Source organism: Petaurus breviceps, unplaced genomic scaffold (genome assembly GCF_028583685.1).
Source record: "Petaurus breviceps papuanus isolate PSGF00001 unplaced genomic scaffold, PetGlider_PUasm1.0 355, whole genome shotgun sequence".
Taxonomy (NCBI): domain Eukaryota; kingdom Metazoa; phylum Chordata; class Mammalia; order Diprotodontia; family Petauridae; genus Petaurus; species Petaurus breviceps.
Window position 1 is genome coordinate 2,058,399 of NW_027186289.1, and position 16,621 is coordinate 2,075,019.

Here is a 16,621-nt window from a genome sequence, read left to right on the forward strand (position 1 = left end):
GCAACTGAGCACGTATTTTACCCCAAGAAACATTAGCGTCAGAGCCATTGTGTGGTAAAGGAGTCCCACAAACACACGTGTGAGGAAGTAAATCCCCTCTAAGTGACTGGATCATTCAGTGCTGCTAACTCATCACCTCCATACAACACCGATGGGCCTAATGAACCGATTTTCTACAAAGGACCCTTATCTAGGTCCTGTTGCGTCTTCAAGGCTAGAGACACACTTTTTTGCTAATTCATTAGCATATTGTGCAGTATGGGTTTCTCCTTGTATTGAAATTGCAGGCACAGTGGTTGAAATTATCAATGATGAGGATGGCTAGGTAGGTGGAACGGTGAATGGAGTCAGGAGGACCTGAGTTCAAATGCGGCCTCAGATACTTAACACAAAACTAGCTGTGTGACCTTGGGCAAGTCACTTAACCCCAATTGCCTTGTCTTCTGCCCTCCAAAAAAAGTAAAAAACAAGAAATTATCAATGATATTAAGGCAGTGAGTCCAGTAACAAGAAGTCCCACACATCTTTTCTCTTATTAAAGGGAATCAGAAAGCATTGTAAGGCATATTCTCCTGATCTTTGGTACCAGGCATGAGTATGCTTAGTGGGAAAAAAACAGCAAGAGGGGTGTTCCACTAGCAGTACAGTGACATCATAGCCACGAATACATTGTTTAAAGGGACAACTTAAACAACTAATGCTCCACAGGAGGGCAGTATTGTCTTGTGAAAAGCTGAGACGCCCTTTAGTACCATTAGCAGAGGCTGAAGTAGCAAGAAAGGCTTGGGGTGGTGCAATGGGAATGCAGATTTGGAAGATCTTCCCTGCCCCTAGGCTAAAATGGACCTGAAGCCTGGGGAGGGAGGCTTGTTTTTCAGTAGATACTTCTTGATTGGCCAGTGAGTCTATAAGGTTGTTACATTCTCTGAGCCAGGAGAAGGCTATATAAGCCCTGATGTGCAGCTTTGTTTTGGGACTCACTTTGAGAAGTGTTCTGTGATTTGATCTGAATTCTGGGAAGCCGTTGTTGAGAGTCCCCCGGCTTTGAAAAACCCAGATGTTGACTGGGTATGGATGTAATGGCTGGACAGTTTGGAAATCTGTCTACTTGATCTGTCTCTGTCTTGATAATTCTGCCTGTATGCTTTGAAGTTCGGGGTGCTGACCTATTTCCCCTGAACAAGGTAAACGATATATGTCTGACTGATTAAAGTAAGCTTGTTAACCCAATTTGAGTTGCTTTCCTTTAACAAAGCAGATCCAAGAACCTGTGGTAGCTGCAAACCCTGAGGATGCTTGGGGTGCTTGCTGCTACAGGTGGTCTAACACATGCCTTTCTATATGATGTATTACTTCTTAAAGGCCTAACCTATTGTGAATTCCAGATTCTCTTAAGTTTGTGTGGTTAATTTTTTCCAAAGCCCAAAATGTTCGATTGAAGGATTTTCCCCTGTCTGCACAACCTCTTCTAGAAAGCTTTCCACATATCCTCTAGAGGCAGTAGCATGGGTCTTATTGTTGCAGCACCCGCTGCGCCCCCCCCCCCCCCCCCCGCCCAGTTTAGTAGAATATTAGGAACACGTGTTCTTTCCCCGCATAGGGTAATATTTTGAGGCCAGGAAAGATGGAAGAAAGTCCAAGGAGGGAAAACCTGTTTTTGAAATAAAAGGAGTCCCTTTCTGACTGGTATTTTTCCAAACCCTAGATAGATATTTTGATAATTTGATATTTCAAACACGGCCTTCCACAGAAGAAAGTTAAAAGAGAAGGCTTTAACAAGGGCAGAAGTTTGTCCCACACTAAGATGAAAGCAGGAGAACCAGGGAGGTCATACAACGTTCAGGGGGACAATTGAGGATTTCACTGGGCAGGAGGTTACTGATATTAGGCCACTTCACCCAATGGATGGGAGAATTGTTAATATCTTAGATGGAGAGAATCAGTGATGAAGGGGCTGGCATATCTGTGGATGGTGTGGATTGCTTTAAGTAGGTATTTCTCAGAATCCATGTGTAGAAGCTTTTAGGGATCACCCTATCCAAGGAAGTACCAATATGATCAATCGGTTAGGTTCAGGAGCAGATGGGTGCTATAAAATGTAGCCCACTGATTCTGTGTGGCCTCCTGGAAAGAGACCCTCCTATTTGCTTAGTGACTGTATTGAGAAGGTGAAAGCAGGAAATGAAGGCTGCTGTCATGACAGGAGATGCCAAGGCTTATCATGATACTACACCCTTAGCGGTTTCTCAAAGAAATATAGTGAAGATGGGTCCCCCTGCCTTTGGCTTCATGTTCATACCCAAACTTGCCCTCAAAACCCGCCCAATGCAGTACCCAACTCTCCAGCCCAGTAAGCCCCTCCATGCCCAGCTCTCCCCTTTGCAAGATAAGGGCCAAGAGGGTGGGGGCTGCCTTGAATTTTAAGGTGATGCTCATCTACTGAGGAATGGCTGAAGGTGTGGTATATGAATGTAATGAAGTACTTGTTCTGTAAGAAATGATGAGAAGGCAGACTTCAGAAACACCTGGAAGGACCTGCATGAACTGATGCTGGGTGAAGTGGGCAGAACCAGGAGAGCATTGTACACAGTGATGGCAACATTGTGCAATGACCAGCTTTGTTAGACTTAGCAATGCATCAATCCAAGACAGTTCCAAAAGACACATGATGGAAAATGCTATGCACATCCAGAGAATGAAGAATGGATTAAAAATACTCTTTTTAATGGAGTACTTCAGCGTCAGAATATCTCGTTTTCAGCCTCATCCTCCATAGAACTGTCTTTCTCGCCCACACCCACCATCACAGCCTGAGGTGTAGGGTGCCCAACAATGGAAGGGAAGACAAGCTGAGGGGCAGTCTGCTACAAGGCCAGCTTGGCCCATTTTGGTGCATCTGTCAACAATGAGGGCAGAAATATCATCCTCCCCGGTGATTGGATATGCAGCTTAAGCTAGTTTGAAGTATGGAGAACTATTTCCTCAGCTATAAAATTGAAATAATTATCAAGAAAATAAATGTAACAGTAGTCTTAAAAGGCTAAAATAGTGTATGTAGGGGTTTCATTATGATTCTGATAAAATGGATCCGAATGCCCAAATAGAGCACAATGATTTATTGTTAGGAGCAGGGCTGAACTTAAAGGTTGCTGGTACTTAAAGTACACCCAGGAGTCTCCCAAGTCTGCAATACTCTTCTGGGTTGATGAAGTTTTCTCCTATCTTCTTAATACCCACCCTCTTTTAAAAATGTAAAGGATCATTTTTGTCTTGGCCATAAACTCAGAGGGTCTTTGCCCACACAGATAGTTGTTTTATGTTCTTTAATTTTTGTCTAGGTGAAGAGGCCATTCTCTGCCTCAATTCTTATTAAGCCTTGATTCACTGAATGGGCTTTGCTTGTCAAATTGGTAATTGAAAAAGGCCTTAAGGGGTGACCAGGTGGCTCAGTGAGTAAGAGCACCAGCCCCAGTGTCAGGATGACCTGGCATCAAATCCTGGCTCTGATACTTAGCACCACACCCAGAAATAACTGGCCCTGTAACCTTGAGCAAGTTACTTAACCCCGATTGCTTAAAAAAAAAAAGGCCTTAAGCTGAAAAGGTCAAAGTCCCCAGTGCATCCTGCACCATGTGCGGTTGTTCTGAATTACATCTCACCACTGGACCCAGATGGCTCTGGGGGAGAAACTGAGGCTGGTGGCTTGGCAGCCCTGCCTCACCTACATCTGATTTACTTGCATGTCTTGGCATCATCTCCCTGGTATCATGCTCCCCTCTTCTAGAAGGACAAACCACAGCAAGAAGCGAGTTTGAAACCTTCAGAGCTAGGAGGAGCGATGGCACCTTTAGGCGGAGGGAGGACACGGGGAGGCCAATGCAAGGTGGGTGGGAGACCTGACAGCGTTCAGGAATTCTGCAGGAAAAAAGCCAGGCATTTCGCAAGTACTGCTAACTCTTTAATTGGCTGCACTTAGTCCATACTCAATACTGCGTTTTTGATGCCATTATATATGATAACTAAAATGTAAAGGGAGAAACAGAGACTGATTTTCCCTGTAACATCTTTTGAAAATGCATTCTATTGAACTGTGTTTGTCTGCTCTTAGAGCTTTAAAAGAGAAAAGCTGTTAAGGCAGGTTACCTTTCATGTGGATGCTGTTAGATCTTAAATGTACCTGTTATAGAATGGGAAAAATTGAAAAATGATGAGGTATATTTTATTTTAATGAGAAAAAATAATGATAACAATAAGTGACTAAGTGCTGGGAGAAAGGCATAGCAAAATCCTCTGAAGACACGTTTGTGAGGTTCCTTTGGACTTCTGAGTTGGACTGCATTCAGAGATTCTGCAAGGCTGCAGTTTAAGGCACTAGGGCCTCTCCCAGCCAAAGCAAGGGAACATAGGGGTTAAACTTTAAATAACACAATAATCTGCCATCATTTAGAAAATAACTAAACTGTGTATTTTAACAACTAGCATATAAAATGTTGGCATTTTTCAGCCAACTATTCACTGTGTGTAAACTCCTGCTCACTAGACTGATGTAAGACTCCAGAATGTATTTGTGCTGACTGTCCTCCTTATCCAACATTCCTCCAGCTTGGCTCCCCATCATTTCCTGGGATAGTCGCTCCCTTCCACTTACTCAGTGAATTAAAGATGTTTAATTGCTATTGGCAAACTGTCCTCTGAAGCCTATCAAATGTACTCCCCCTCCCTCTAGGCTACTTACAGACTAGATCAAGTCTGGAATTTTAAAGCCCATCAAAAACTGACTTGGATAGAATTGGGACCATATGTGTATGTGATGAATTTTGCCTCCAACAGTTTTTGGATATTGAATGAATGGACAGATAAACAGATCCTGGATGAAAGTGAACCAACATTGCTATGGAGTGATTACTGACACATGAACACAATAACTCTATCAGGCACTCACATATGTTAAATCAAGTTCCTAGGGTTTCTGCCCAGTGTGATTTCTCTGAATCAAGGTTGGAGGTGAGTTTGAAAGCGATTCCATATTGATTATATCCATAAGACTTCTCTCAGCCATGGACTTTCTGATGTCGACCAAGACTATAACTCCGTGGGAAACACTTTCCACATTGAGTACATTGATAAGGCCTCTCTCCCGTATGGATTTTCTTATGTGTATTAAGATTGGAGCTCATTCTGAAAGTCTTTCCACATTGGTTGCATTCATAAGGTTTCTCTCCAGTGTGGATTCTCTTGTGCATAACAAGATTGGAACTCGTTCTAAAAGTCTTTCCACATTGGTTGCATTCATAAGGTTTCTCTCCAGTGTGGATTCTCTTATGTGTAGCAAGATTGGAGCTCTGTGTGAAAGCCTTTCCACATTGGTTGCATTCATAAGGTTTCTCTCCAGTGTGCATTTTCTGATGTACACTGAGACCGTAGCTCTGTGTGAAAGTTTTTCCACAATGATTACATGTATAAGGTTTCTCTGCAGTGTGGGTTTTTTGATGGGTAATAAGATTCGAGATCTGTGTGTAAGCCTTTCCACACTGATTACATTCATTAAGTCTTTCTGCAGTGTGGATTCTGTGGTGTGCAGTAAGACTGCAGCTGCGTGTCAAAGTTTTGCCACATTGCTTACATTCATAGAGTTTCTCTCCAGTGTGGATTCTCTGATGTACAGTAAGACTGGATCTCTGTGAGAAAGCTTTTCCACACTGATTACATTCAATGAGTTTCTCTCCAGGGTGGATTCTCTGAAGGATAATAAGGGGAGATCTGGAGCACACAGCCTTCCCACATTCATTATGTTCATAAAACTTGTCCCCAGCATCAAACTTCTGGGGTCTGTCAAGATCGGAGTTCCAACCAAAGGTCTTCTCACACTGAGGAGATGCATATCTTTTCCTTCCCGGGTGAAATAGAGGCTGACAAGGAGGAGATGCCTGGTGGGATGAGGTGGCTTCTCCCTCATTATACTCATCAGGCTCCTCTCTAATAGGAATTTGCTGATGAGTAAGGAGCTCAGGGTTCTGACTCAAGGCCTTCCCACCTTTATTACTCCCAGAAAGCATTTCTCCAGTCTCACTTTCCTGATGTTTATTGAGGTCTGAACTTGAGCTGAGGGTCATCTGCCATGGATTACGTGGATACATGAGCATCCCAGGAGCCTTCTCCAAGGACTGAAAAAGCTTTGCCTCTGAAGTTAAGCATTTCCCATATTCACTATCTGGAAGGCAGTCATTTCCTGAGGTCATTTTCTTGCAGTGATTTAGGATGGAAGGCTGTCTGAGTGTCTTTTCAATTCCATCAAATTCACAGTCACTTTTTGGGATTTTATCTACTTTGATAACAAAGTCATAGATTTCTTTCCAATTGAAGTCACAGGGAGCATCGCTCATGAATCTGTGCAGGTCACATTCTTCCACAAACATTGCCAGCTTTCTAGGTATTTCATTTACTTCAAATCTGGTACCTAAAACTGAAGAAAACAAACAATCAAACATATATAAATGCACACAGAGAGAGAGCCACAGGAATAAAGGCAATAACAGTGGTTACTGAAGACTTTTGAAGCTCATGACCTTCACATCACCAACTGCAACGCAACAAAACTTCATGGATTTGGCTCCTCTTGAAGCATTGAATAGACTGTGTCAGTGTAAGGAGAAGAGACAGACTGGATGTGAGAGTGACAGGGGAGATGTGAGAGTGACAGGGGAGATGTGAGAGTGACCAGGGAGATGGGAGAGTGACCAGGGAGATGGGAGAGTGACAAGGGAGATGTGCCACAGAGGGCTGGCCCCAGCAGAGACTGAATGTTCATATTCAACAAAAGGAGCATCCCCAAGGCAAGAGGCCAGAAGACAATGTCAGCAGCCAAGAGGGCTCTCCATGGAAGGACAATTGGTTGCTGGCTTGGGGAGAACACTGAGCCAAAACATGGGGTTTTCACCATTCCAGCAGTGAAGGCCTGGCCAGTTTTCAGAGTTTTAAAACACTAGTAACAACCTAAATTGGTTTTAAAGTAAATCATAGTTAAATTCAAAAGGTGCTAAATAGAAATGAAAACAGGTCTACCAGCAGGTTACTTTATCCATCTCTAAGAAAGCCATGTCTGACTCCACCAAAACTTAAATGGAAGCAAAGCTTAGAGAGATCCAGGATTCTTGGCTCACTAAGAAGGCAGATGAAATTCAGTTTTGTTCTGATAGGAACAAACAAAGCATTTTATGATGCCCTCAAGGCTGAGTGGTTTCCTTTCTCAGAGAGGACCATGGCACCAGCAGGATGATGCCATGACTGGCATTTGAATTGGACTGAAGTGCAGGAGAGCTGTGCAAAGTCACCAACCTCACTTTCTCCTGCAGAGCCATCTGGGTCCAGTTGCCAGACAGAGATCAGGACAGCTGGAGATGGCCAAGCCCCAGAAAGCTGCTGATGGGTCAAAGACCTATCCACCTATAGTGAGCCTCAAGTGCTCAGGACTGACAGATCCATGTGGATCAGTGATGAGCACATGATCTGGAGGGCTGGGATGAACACTTCCACAGCATTCTCAACAGACCTCTCCAACCTCTGCTGAAGCTACTGCTCATTTACCTCAGGTTCTAGTCAATCCCTCTCCAGCCATTCATCAATTGATGAGTATCCCTGCAGTTTATAATCCTTGTTACCAAGAAGAGAGAGGCTGTAAATATTTGAGAATATGTGGCTTCTTTACCTGTTTCCCTAATCATTTTTGGAAATATACCCAGTAATGGTATTGCTGAATCAAAGGTATTGGCAGTTTAATAACTTTGGGCATAATTCCAGATTGCTCTCCTAAATGGTTGGATCAGTTCACAATTCCACCAAAAATGAATTAATATCTCAGTTTTTTCCACAAACTCTCCAACATTTATCACTTTCCCTTTCAATCACTTTAACCAATCAGAAAGGCTCGACATCCTTTGATCATTTCTCAAATCAAGTTTTTTACAGATTTTTTTACAAAGATCTTGGTATGTTTTGTAAATTTGAGACAAGAGAACTTTATCTGAAAAGCTGCACAATAAATGGCCCTACTCTCCCCAATTTTGTACTTTCCTTCTGAACATGGTTTCATTGCTTTTCTTTGTACACAACCTTGTCAATCTGATGTAATCAAAATTGTCTGTCACACCTCATTCTCTTGTTTATAAATTGATCAACTGTCCATAAATCTAATAAGCAGCATGTTCCATGATATTCATATTTTCTTCTACTATCTGTCTTTAGATATAGCTCATGAATCCATTTTGACCTTATCTTTTTTTTTTTTTTAAAGCAAACAGGGTTAAGTAAGTTGCTCAAGGTTACACAGCCTGTTATTTCTGGGTGTGGTGCTAAGTGTCTGAGCCCAGATTTGATACCCAGGTAATCCCGACACTGGAGCTGGTGCTTGTACTCGCTGAGTCACCTGGCTGCCCCTAAGCAATTGGGGTTAAGAAACTTGCTCAAGGTTACATGGCCAGGTGTTTCTGGGTGGGTGCTAAGTGTCTGAGCCTAGATTCGATCCCCAGGTCATCCCAACACTGGAGCTGGTGCTCTTACTCGCTGTGCTACCTGGCTGCCCCTTATCTTGATAAACTATAAGATGTTGGGTCTATGCCCACTTTCTGCTACACTTCTTTCCTACTTTCTGATCAATTTTTCCCAAATAATGAATTCCTGCACCAAAATCTAGATCTTTACACTTCTCAGAGTGATGGTTGTTCTATTTATTTGCTGCTGTGAATTGTACATCTGCCCTATTCCATTGATGGACCTTTCTATTTTTCAGCCTTCTTTCTTTGACCTGACAACAGCAAGAAAAGAGAGGAAATGGTCCTTACCCAGTGACAGCAGATTCTGGACATTCTCCAGCATGACCTCCTTGTACAGCTCTTTCTGAGAAGGGTCCAAGAGGTCCCACTCCTCCGGGGTGAAGTCCACAGCCACATCCTGGAATGTCACCAGCTCCTAAATGCTCAAAATCACATGAGTTAGAGCTCAGAGAGACTCCAGGATTCATCTAGTTCAACTATAACCAAATTAGAAGAGGAAACTGATGTATGGAAATGGGATTTGCCTACACTTCACATAACCTTTATGAGAGTCAGAGCCAACACTTGAAAGCAGTCATTAAGAGCCCAATGGAATACTGAGAAAACCATTTTCTATTTGAAGTGAGGATCATGTTGTGATTACAAAAGCTGGAAAAAGGACTTAATATAAAATATTTCTCTCAATAGACTTAGGTAGAAGGCACCTGTTGTGTCAGAGAGGTCCAAGAATCTGTGGGACTTAAAGAACATGATGTCAAATTCCTGCCACCAAATGTCTTAAATGACATATGAAGAAAATGTAATGAAGACTATGGGAGAAGCTGGTAAGTACTGTGTATTCTTAGGGTGGGAGATGGGAGGGGGTGTAACAGTGAGATTCAGGAAAGCAGAAGGACAAAGGAATGATTTAGTAAATGTCCTTAGAGTCTGAAATTAATTTGTTACCGAGATTAAACTATGAGAAGAATTCTAAAGGGAGATCACTCACAATCTGGCCTCAAATGAGTGCAGAGAGACTGTTTAAAGTCAAGTGAAGAAGACTTTTCTATTCTCTTACTGAGGGGTTCAGATGACACTGGGTATGATGTGTCATGTTCAAAGGCACTTGCTGCCATTGCTTTAAGAGTGTTTGCATGCTTTCCCTTGAAATATATTCATTCCTTGTATTATTTATGGAGTACCAAAAATATCTACATGGGGACCCAAGCCTCCTTGATTCATTAAAATGTTGAGCTGAGGCATGAGAGGGGCACCTCACAGATCTCCCTGTCTTGTCCCTGGCTTCTCTCCTTGGAACTTCTCACTGACTTTGCCACCGTGTCCCAGTGTCGAGTCTTTTGCCCAAATCTCTTCCTTTGATGTGTTGTCTTCCCTAGAAAGTGTAACTCTTTGGGATCAGGACAGTCTTTCTTCATTTCTATATTAATCCCCAGACCTTCACATGGGTCATGGAAGATAGAAAGTCTTTAACAAATGCTCACTGACAACTAACTATCCACACATTTTCATCTGAGCATCTTGATTTTTATTTTGCTTTAAAAACCCGTCAAGAGCTAGACAACACTTCCTTCTGCAGTATTCTTAAACATTATTTCCTGCTACCTCTTCTGATCCAGTGATACTGGCCTCCTCTATGTAGCAGGGAGAAGACACTCTAAAAGTAGGCTCTGGGCATTTTCTCTGCCTCTCCAGAATGGCTGGAAGTCTCTGCTTCCTCATTTAGGCCTCCTAGGGTCCTGTCAAGTCTCAACCAAAATGCCACCATCGATTTTTCGCAGCTTGCCTTCATTCTAATTGTGTGGTTTTCGTTTCTCCTTGGTCTGTTCACTCCTTGAGGGCAGACACTGTTGTGAGCCTGTTTTGGCACGGTGCCGACTAAGCAGAGTGTCTGGAACATAAGAGAAGAGAAGAGTCAATAACTGTTTGCATTCTCTCCGTCTCAGAACCTCTTCATTGGATCTGACATTGCCTTCTTTCCTCCATTCACTAAGAAAGTAGAAGCCTTGTTTTTATAAAGGCCAACCATGCGTATGCTCATTTGCTCCCCACTCACATCCTGTCCTCTCCACAGTTAGCACACTCAGTCCTTCTCCACACCCAAATCTCTCACATTTTTAACATTTATCAGTTGCTCCCTTTTGTACTGCCTTCAAAACAAACCCATCTCTCCATTCTTTAAGGAATCCTTCCTAAACCCTCACCAACCTCAGAGCAATCATTCTTTCTCACCCCCTTTTCTCAGGCAAATTCTTTGAAATATCTGGCTGAATTTTCTCCTTTCCCCTCTCTCTCTCTCACTCCATACATACTATGCAGATCTCCTGCCTAATACTGAACGTTTACAGAGCCATTGTGCTGACCTCATGGTTCTATGCCTCTGAAACCTGGATAGCCTGCCAGTGCCATGTCAGGAAACAGAATCCTTCCCATTTGAGTTGTCTTAGGAAGATTCTGAAGATCCCCGGCAGGACAAGGCACCAGGCACTGAGCTCCTTTCTCAAACTAACTGCCAAGCATTCAAACTCTACTTCCCAGACTGCAACTCTGATGGCCTGGCCATGCTGTTCAAATGCAAAAGGTAGGCTTGAGAAAAAGACTGTTTTATAGAGAACTGACACCGGGTAAGCATTCAGGATTGAAGCAACTGAAAGGAAAGGCAGGATGTGCAAATGTAGAGTATCCACCCCAAGTGTTCCCAAGGACTCTGTGCCTGACTTGTGGTAGAGAACTCCAAGCTGGTATTGCTCTGATCAGTCACAATGGGGCACATGGAAACTGGGCTATAGAGAAGTGACGGCATCTGGGTCCTCTTTGAGAAAGACAGACAACAACCACTTACTGTGCACTTGTTTCAGGAGCGTCTGACTCTTCTGCATCCCATCGGAGTTTTTCTCAGCAATGGCTATAATTTTAACAGTAATTTGAAGATCTTCCCTGCTCCTTAATAGGCAAATATAATCACAAGGAGCTTCTGGTGCGATGAGTTTGCTGAAAAGGTGGAGTAGAACCCATCTAAAGCTGGGAGTCAGAGTAGCTAGGATTGAGGGATAGAGAAGGCTCAGCCAAGTAGACAGCTAGTATTGAGTGTTTGTGGGAAAGCTTTGGGATATTGTTGCTTCCTGAACTTATAATGTATATTAACTTTTTTGTTGCTATGATGGATTCAGTTTTTTTGGTCTTGGGATTTGGGTTTCTGGTATTTGAATAAATGTTTTTCTTCTGTCTTCTATATGTAGTCTGTTATATTTGGCAATTCAGAATTCTGCAAGCATTTCCATACTCAGTGTTGATGCCATCAATATCCCATTGGGACTACAGTGGTTGAGGCTAGATTTGAAATCATGAAAATGAGTCTTCTTGGGGCAGCTAGGTGGCTCAGGGAGTAAGAGCACCGGCCCCAGAGTCAGGAAGAGCCAGGATCAGTTCTGGCCTCAGATACTTAACACCCACACAGAAAAAACTGGCCATGTGACCTTGAGCAAGTTACTTAACCCCAATTGCTTTAAAAAAAAAAAAAAGTAAAGAAAATGAGTCTTCCTGATTCCAAGCCTACTCCTCTACCACTGGACCACCTTGCTGTCACTCCTACCCCGCCCCTTCATTCTTTCACCCTTCACAACTTGGCTTTCATCTTTCTTTTGTTGAAAGTGCTCTCTCCCAAATTAGCATTGATACTTTAATAGCCAAATCTGATGGTCTTTTCTCAGTCCTCATCCTAACCTACCCCTGCTCCTCATTCAACAGTCTTGAGCACTCCTGTTCTACAAGAAGCCATTCTTGGTCCACTTTCTCCTTCTGATTTCCTGAGATTTACCTTATACAATGGGCCTACTATGTGCCAGGCACCAGCACTTTACAAACATCATCTCATCTGATGCTCACACTAGTTCTGTTATGTAGGTCCCACTGCCACCATTTTTCAGTAGAGAAAACAGAAATGTACTGTCTAGGATGTTTCTAAGGTCAGATGGGAACTCAGGTTATCCTGAATCCAGGCCCAGAAAGCTACCCACTGTACCACCCAGCTTCTGATCATGTATCTACCTATGTATGATTGTAATTATTTACAATCTCTCTGGTTTTCTTTTCCCATTCTTGGAATCCCAAAAGCCTATGAGTTGCTTGGATCACACCAGATGCTTAATAAAAGCTCATTGACTTATAGACTTGACTAAAGCCATTGGAAAACCAGCTCCTTGAGAGGAGGGGCTGCTCACCTTGCTTGGCTCCCAAAACACTTAGTACAGTGATGGGCACATAATCAATGCTTCTTGAATTGCCATGGTGAGGCCCCCAGATCCTGGGAGGTGGAGCCATTCTCTTATTTTCTGCATTCCAAGAACTGACAATATCAACCGTATTCAAGGAAGTGGTCCCATTCTGAACTGAGATTGCAGTCTATTGAGACTGATGATCTAAACATGTAACCACCATGTGATATTCCAAGTGGGATTTTGTAATTTTCCTAAACCACTCCCTTACTGTCTTCAGGCAAGTTATTTCCAAGGATGGTAAGATGTGATGACCTTGCTCAAATCTACCTGCTGAGCCTCAAAAGATCTGCCTGCATAAGGAGAATTTACAGTTTCCTTTCTCCATTTGGAATGATTCCTTTCAAATCAACAAAAGAATAATTAATTAAATTACCAAATTAATAAAAGTAGATTAGATTCATAACAATATAAATTATACACACTTATTTTAGATTAAATACATTCAATGCAGCTGAAAGCATGTCAGAATTTTCTTACCTAAGAAATCTCTTTATCCATTTATCACTTTGAAACTCTAGACTGACTGCATTCAGATACCTGGATCGGGTCACTGTGATCTAGTGATGTTCTTAATTCTTATCTTTATAACTTTTTTGATAACTCTTTTCATATTTTATTTTATTTATAACTTTTCTTTAACTATTTTTCATTAAAGTATAATATACCTATAAAGTGCTAAACATGACCAGCATCCTAAGAGGAGAACTCATGTGACATTGAATGAGACCATATTATTTAATTGAAGACAAAAATAGTTCCATTTGCAACCAAAATGTCAAAATATAGGGCCCACTCCTTTAGGTCAGTCTACTGCCAAAGTGTTATTGTGTCAGTCTTTTTACTCAGAAGTAGAAGGAGGGACAGCTAGGTGACACAGTGAATAGAGTACCAACCCTGGAGTCAGGAAGACCTGAGTTCAAATCTAACTTGTCAGACATTTTAATGTGAGACACTTGACGTACTGGCTCTATGACCTTGGTCAAGTCTCTTAACCCCAATTGCCTTATTTATACCCCTCCAGAAAAAAAAGAGAAGGATCTGAGTCCAAAAATACAATGAAATAGGGAGAATGAGAGTCAATGGACAGATGAGGGAGGAGGGAGTCTCAAGGGGAACCAGTCTTTTGCCTTTTGGCCCAGGTAGAATCTGAGCCTTGGGTTGCAAGTTGGTGGACTAGAAGGGCAAGACAGAAGAGGGCTCATTGCCATGGCCTTGCCTTTGCAGCTGATGGAGACCAGAAGTGGGGCAGAGAGAAAGGCAGGGCCTGAGCTTCTGGCCCTAAGTGTTGAAAGGAGAAAGGATGATCCTGGGGCCTCAGGTCCAAGGAAGAGAGGACCTCTTGGATCCTTCTGGAAAGAGCTTGGCTCATTGAGGTCCACTGGGCCTCTTCTGCTTTGCACATGGCCTACCTTTCTAGGCAAGCTCTGCCTTGAATTCAGTACAATGCTTGGGACAGAGGAAGCACTTTCTAAATGGTTATTGACTTGATCTAAGAAATGGGAAATGAGAGGAATTCAGAGAGACCTGGGAAGGCTTGTATGGCCTGAGGCAGGAGGACATGAGCAGAATCAGGAGGACAATTTCTGCTCTGCAGACAGCCCTGCCAGGGTCAGCCTGTGTCTGGCAGGAGGAAGCTTCCTTGGTTCTCTTGGATTCCAGGTTTGCTGAGGCCCGTCAGGGCTGTGGATGGACTGCACTCACCTGAGAGGAGGGTCTCTGGGTGCCAGGGGCCATTCCCTCTGGTTCTAGGCTCTCTTAGGAACAGGCTTTGGGCTCTGCAAGCTGACCTGGGGAGGAGAAAGAATCCCAGAATAGGAGACATTGTCTTTGCCTTCTCTCCCAAGAGTGGATTCAGACCTCCCTGGAATGAGAGGGGGTGAGCTCTCAAAGGCCCTGCCCTGCCCTCAGGGGAGGGATTCCCCCTCTGGAGGGCAGCCCAGAGGGTCTTCCCTGGAAGTAAGCTTGGTCTGAGCAGGAATGACTTGCCACTCTCCCTAAGCCCTTCCTTGACCTCATGCCCCTCCCCCATCCTCCTATAGAGACTCAGGAGGCAGAAGGGGCTTGTGATCTCACATGGGATGAGAACAGTCAGAGACTCAATGACCCCAGACCCAGAGCTCTCTGCCCCTGAGACTATGAGGGAGATATGTAAGTCAGGTCACTGTGACCCAAGGGTAAAATGGGACCATACCCTAGGCTCTTTGGGATGTGACCTCATCGCTACCACTTAGATGTTTCCCCCTGTCTAGTTTTATTTCCTTGTTCTTATTTCCTGAGAGATGTTCTCTCAATGGAAGGCAGCTGGATCCTGAAGAGGGGCTGAGGCCAGGACACCAGGATGCCTGGTCCCAGGGCATATGTTACAGCTCATGTTACAAACTTTCTCTGCCCACTTACAGAAACCTGCACATCCCCCTGTACATCTCAGTGTTTGTCTGTCACCTGATTAAGCAAAGGTCATCCATCCCCTGGGAGGTCCCACTATTTCCCTTTTCACCCGTCCAAACCCAGGTTTAAGTGGGAAGGGGAGAGATGTGGAAAGCAGGTAGTGTTAGTCCTGGGGCACAAGGATGTCAGGAAATTAGGAAGGCGGCCAGAGGACAGATGTGGGATTGCTGAGGGGTTATGGGGATCTCCATAATCCAGTACAGAAACCTTAATGGTCTCTCTGGCATTTTTTTAAATAGGTAAAGCAAGTCCCCACTCTCCAGGATCTTATCTTGCCCTGGGGGCCCTGAGAATGGGGGGGCTCAATGGTTGTACTAGGGAATGGGGTCTTAGGGCATAGATTGACATATAAAATCTGGGGATTATGGCAGACTGGGTATTGATCTAGGTTCTTTTTAGTTGAATTAGAAAGGAGAGGGAATGTTTTGGAATGACAGAAAACCCAGAGTAACAGAGACAGAAATATGAGAGATACATACTGCAGACCCCTTCCCAAACCATTTTCAATGCCCCAAGATCTGAGAAAGGCCTAAAATCAGGCTCGGCCAATCAGGAGAGTCTCTGTGGCCCACTCTGGGCTTAATCGAGCATGATGCTCCGAAATGCTCTCCCGTAACAGACATGCTTTACTCTCTGAAGGACTCAAAATGCCCCTCCAGGTGTCTACACTGCAAGACCAGATCAAGCTGACCAGAGCATTCATCTGTGATGACCATTAAGGACAGGGTGCCTTGGAACACCACCATCTTGAACAGGGAACTTTTATTATCTTAGTAATTTATGGACATGTACAGTGTTATGTCATGTGAATGGTAAAGGAAACACAGATGTCCTGGGATGGTGATTTCACTTGAGGCTTTGTCAGTTGTCTTGTCTTATTGTACTTATAACCTATTCAATTAAGAAATTCCTTTCTCATATCATGGTTAACACTATGAAGATCGTAATTTTGGCTGATAGAGGTATTCTGAGCCAGGAAGGGAGGGAAGGGTGAGAGGGAATTGCCCTGAAGATGTAAAGTCTGCTTAGTCTGTCCATCATTGAGTTTACTGTCTCACAATGACCTCCCATGTGTATCTCTATATGGATGTTTCTGAAGCTTTGAGAGAAATAAACACTCATGTTCTGACTAATTTTGTTTGTCTTTCTATGAATGAACTTAGTAAGAGGTAGACAATACATCCATCAGTATAAACATAAATACACACATTATATATATATATGGGAATACAATGGGAACAGGCAGATTAAAGACAAAATCTGGGGATTTTGGTGAAGCCAAAAGGTCATTTTAGTTGCTCAGTGCTTTGTGAAGAGGAACTGTGTGTAACCAACTTGATGAGGTAGCTG

General features: G+C 43.3%; 1 protein-coding gene and 1 long non-coding RNA gene across 2 annotated transcripts; one reads left to right on the plus strand and one right to left on the minus strand.

Moving 5' to 3' along the window:
• Positions 1 to 4,838: 4,838 nt before the first annotated feature.
• LOC138168183 (zinc finger protein ZFP2-like) lies at positions 4,839 to 15,903 on the minus strand. Its single transcript, XM_069097233.1, is given in 4 exon segments — positions 4,839 to 5,000; positions 5,002 to 6,463; positions 8,838 to 8,964; positions 14,525 to 15,903. Coding segments are annotated over 4 exon segments (1,662 nt in total). The 5' UTR covers positions 14,558 to 15,903; the 3' UTR covers positions 4,839 to 4,960.
• On the plus strand, positions 8,960 to 16,399 carry LOC138168188 (uncharacterized). The gene is made up of 2 exons (XR_011170053.1): positions 8,960 to 9,373; positions 15,911 to 16,399. It is a non-coding gene; the product is annotated as an uncharacterized lncRNA (long non-coding RNA).
• Positions 16,400 to 16,621: the final 222 nt, after the last annotated feature.